Source organism: Hipposideros armiger, unplaced genomic scaffold, assembly GCF_001890085.2.
Source record: "Hipposideros armiger isolate ML-2016 unplaced genomic scaffold, ASM189008v1 scaffold_1658, whole genome shotgun sequence".
In the NCBI taxonomy this organism is placed as follows: Eukaryota; Metazoa; Chordata; class Mammalia; order Chiroptera; family Hipposideridae; genus Hipposideros; species Hipposideros armiger.
Window position 1 is genome coordinate 124,248 of NW_017733008.1, and position 2,349 is coordinate 126,596.

The 2,349-nt window shown below is 36.7% G+C and overlaps 1 protein-coding gene across 1 annotated transcript in view; it reads right to left on the bottom strand.

The window, feature by feature from the left end:
* LOC109377948 (mitogen-activated protein kinase 10) overlaps positions 1 to 2,184 on the bottom strand; it is a 113,838-nt gene extending 111,654 nt beyond the window's left edge. Inside the window, exon 1 of the mRNA XM_019634427.1 lies at positions 2,105 to 2,184. Within this exon, the coding sequence (XP_019489972.1) occupies positions 2,105 to 2,170 (66 nt within the window). The 5' untranslated portion in view covers positions 2,171 to 2,184. The remainder of the gene's footprint in view (positions 1 to 2,104) is intronic.
* Between the last annotated feature and the right edge of the window lie 165 nt (positions 2,185 to 2,349).

Here is a 2,349-nt window from a genome sequence, read left to right on the forward strand (position 1 = left end):
CAATGTGAAAGGACTCACGCAGAGAAGTAAATGAGCTGAAGCTACAACTTGTTCCCAGGCCATCTGCTAAGGCTTGAAATCTAGAACTTTAGTTTTCAAGGGGCACCATGCAGAGCACAGGAAACAAAGCTTAGAACCTATCTATGGTGAGAAGTCACATTGGAGACATCTATAAAAAGTGTAAGATAAGAAGTTTTAAACAAAGTTCTGGAGCATGCAAAACAATCCCAGACGGAAGGTCTTAATTGCATGAAAAAAATGTTTTACATTTGAACTTGTGCAGATTTTTAAAATTTAAGGAAGAATGAAAGAACAATAATATATAAGGCATTCCTGAAGAAGAATAAGATGGGTATTTGTCTGTGGGCAGTGGGGAGGGAATTGCTTTACCAGAGATCAAGATTCATTATAAAGCTCTAGTAAGTAAAGGTGCGTGGGGTTGATGCAGAGATAGACTATCAGTTCATAGAATAGAGAGCCCAGAAACAGACACATACATATGCGGAAAGTTGATTATGTTATATTATGTTAATATAGTCAGTTAAACTGGATTAGCTTAAAGGTATCTGGGGAGAAGAGAAACTGTGCATCCTGCAGAGACAACTGGTCATGAATATGGAGAAAGGGAAGAAAAGAAGCACAACCACATTGGGAGAAAATTCTCTATGGGCCTCTCACGTTTCTACATGTCTTGCAAACAGAAGCACTGGCTGCCTTCATTCCTGGCAATCTTCTTAAAGATGGTTACACAACAAACAGACTTGTAAGAGAAAGACATGTCTCAATCTGGAATGAAGGCCAAGTTTTATTACTTTCCAATATAATATAGATAAGGTGTCCCTCTGAGGCAAATGTCCGGCATGTTTATTACCCATTATAAAAGATTTAGATTCCCTAAGGTTGGGGTTCCTCATCTATAATATAATTGTATGCAGTAGTTACCTGGCCTTTTTTGAGTCACCCTGTGAAAATTGGAGGCTTAGGAACTGTCATTAATACTAATACTCTAGCTACTGCTATTGACTTGACTAATAAAGACCTTTGTATCTGACCCTGGAATCTTGTGTCTTTTGCAGGTATCCATGAAACTGCAGCAAGCTAACTTCTTAGCTTGCAAGTAGGGTAACCTCTCAGACTCTTCAGAGTTCTTGACAATCTCTACATCATATTGTGCACAAAAACAATTTCAGATGGATTAAAAATNGTATTAAAATAATAGAAGCTGCAGAATTATTTTTTAAACCTGGTTTCAATGGACACATATCGTTCTCTGTTTACAACACAGCTACATGAGAAGGCACAATGGAACCCATTACATCAAAACAGCTTGAGATGTGAATGGAGTCACCATAAAACTTATTGTCCAAAGAAAGATTCCTGAGAGTAAAAGGAAGCACTATTAACTATACACAGACAACAGGTTTAGGACAACAGTATGTTTAGGTTAGGACCACCCTAAACATACCTGTAGTAAGTACAGGCTCCTCGGGTGGCCTCTCTCTGTAGAGTTCATAAGAGTACAAGCGAGCAGACTCTTACCTGGCCCATGCACACTACCAGCCACTGTTGTCACCTTCTTGCTGCTCATTATACGCTGTTCATTTATTAAATTTATTATTTACCTGTCATCGTTGTTTTGTTTTTTATACTAACTACCGGTTAGAAGTGGACATCAGCAAACTGAACGCCACCTGCGTGTTATTACATCTGGGTACTGAAGATACTCTACCTGGGGCTCCTCAGTCCTTCGGATGAGAAGTAATAACACAGGCTTCATCTCTTGATGATTAAAGCCTCATTTCAAGGATTTGCAAAGAAATATTAAAAATGTTAAATATAAGTGAAACCTAGTAAGAAGTCACTTTACACTGTGATTAAATATTATATTTATAATCATTAAATAGAATTCTCTTCATTCCTATTCTCACTTAAATGAATTGGGAAAGAAAAAATATATATATATACGTATCCACTTCTACTTCCTGAGCTACTTTTAATATTACAGACATACTGACTTTGGTGTGAAACACGTGCAAGATGGAATGGCAAAATGGAAATACAAGGGAATATACTGTACCTTGTTTTACCTGTAAGGAACACACACCTGACAAAAGGCAATTTTCACATCCAAAGTTGGTTCACTGCAGTAGTACAATAAATGGAGGCTCATAAATACCTATAGAAAAAAGGGGGGCATGAATTTCCAAATCACCTCATTATTCATCATTTATAGTATAAACCTTACTATAATTGGAATTATATACAAGGTATTTCAGCTTATTCCTTATGCAGACCACTCTGAGGTACTTTTCACAAATTGTAAATATTAAATAATAAAATAAGGTAAAA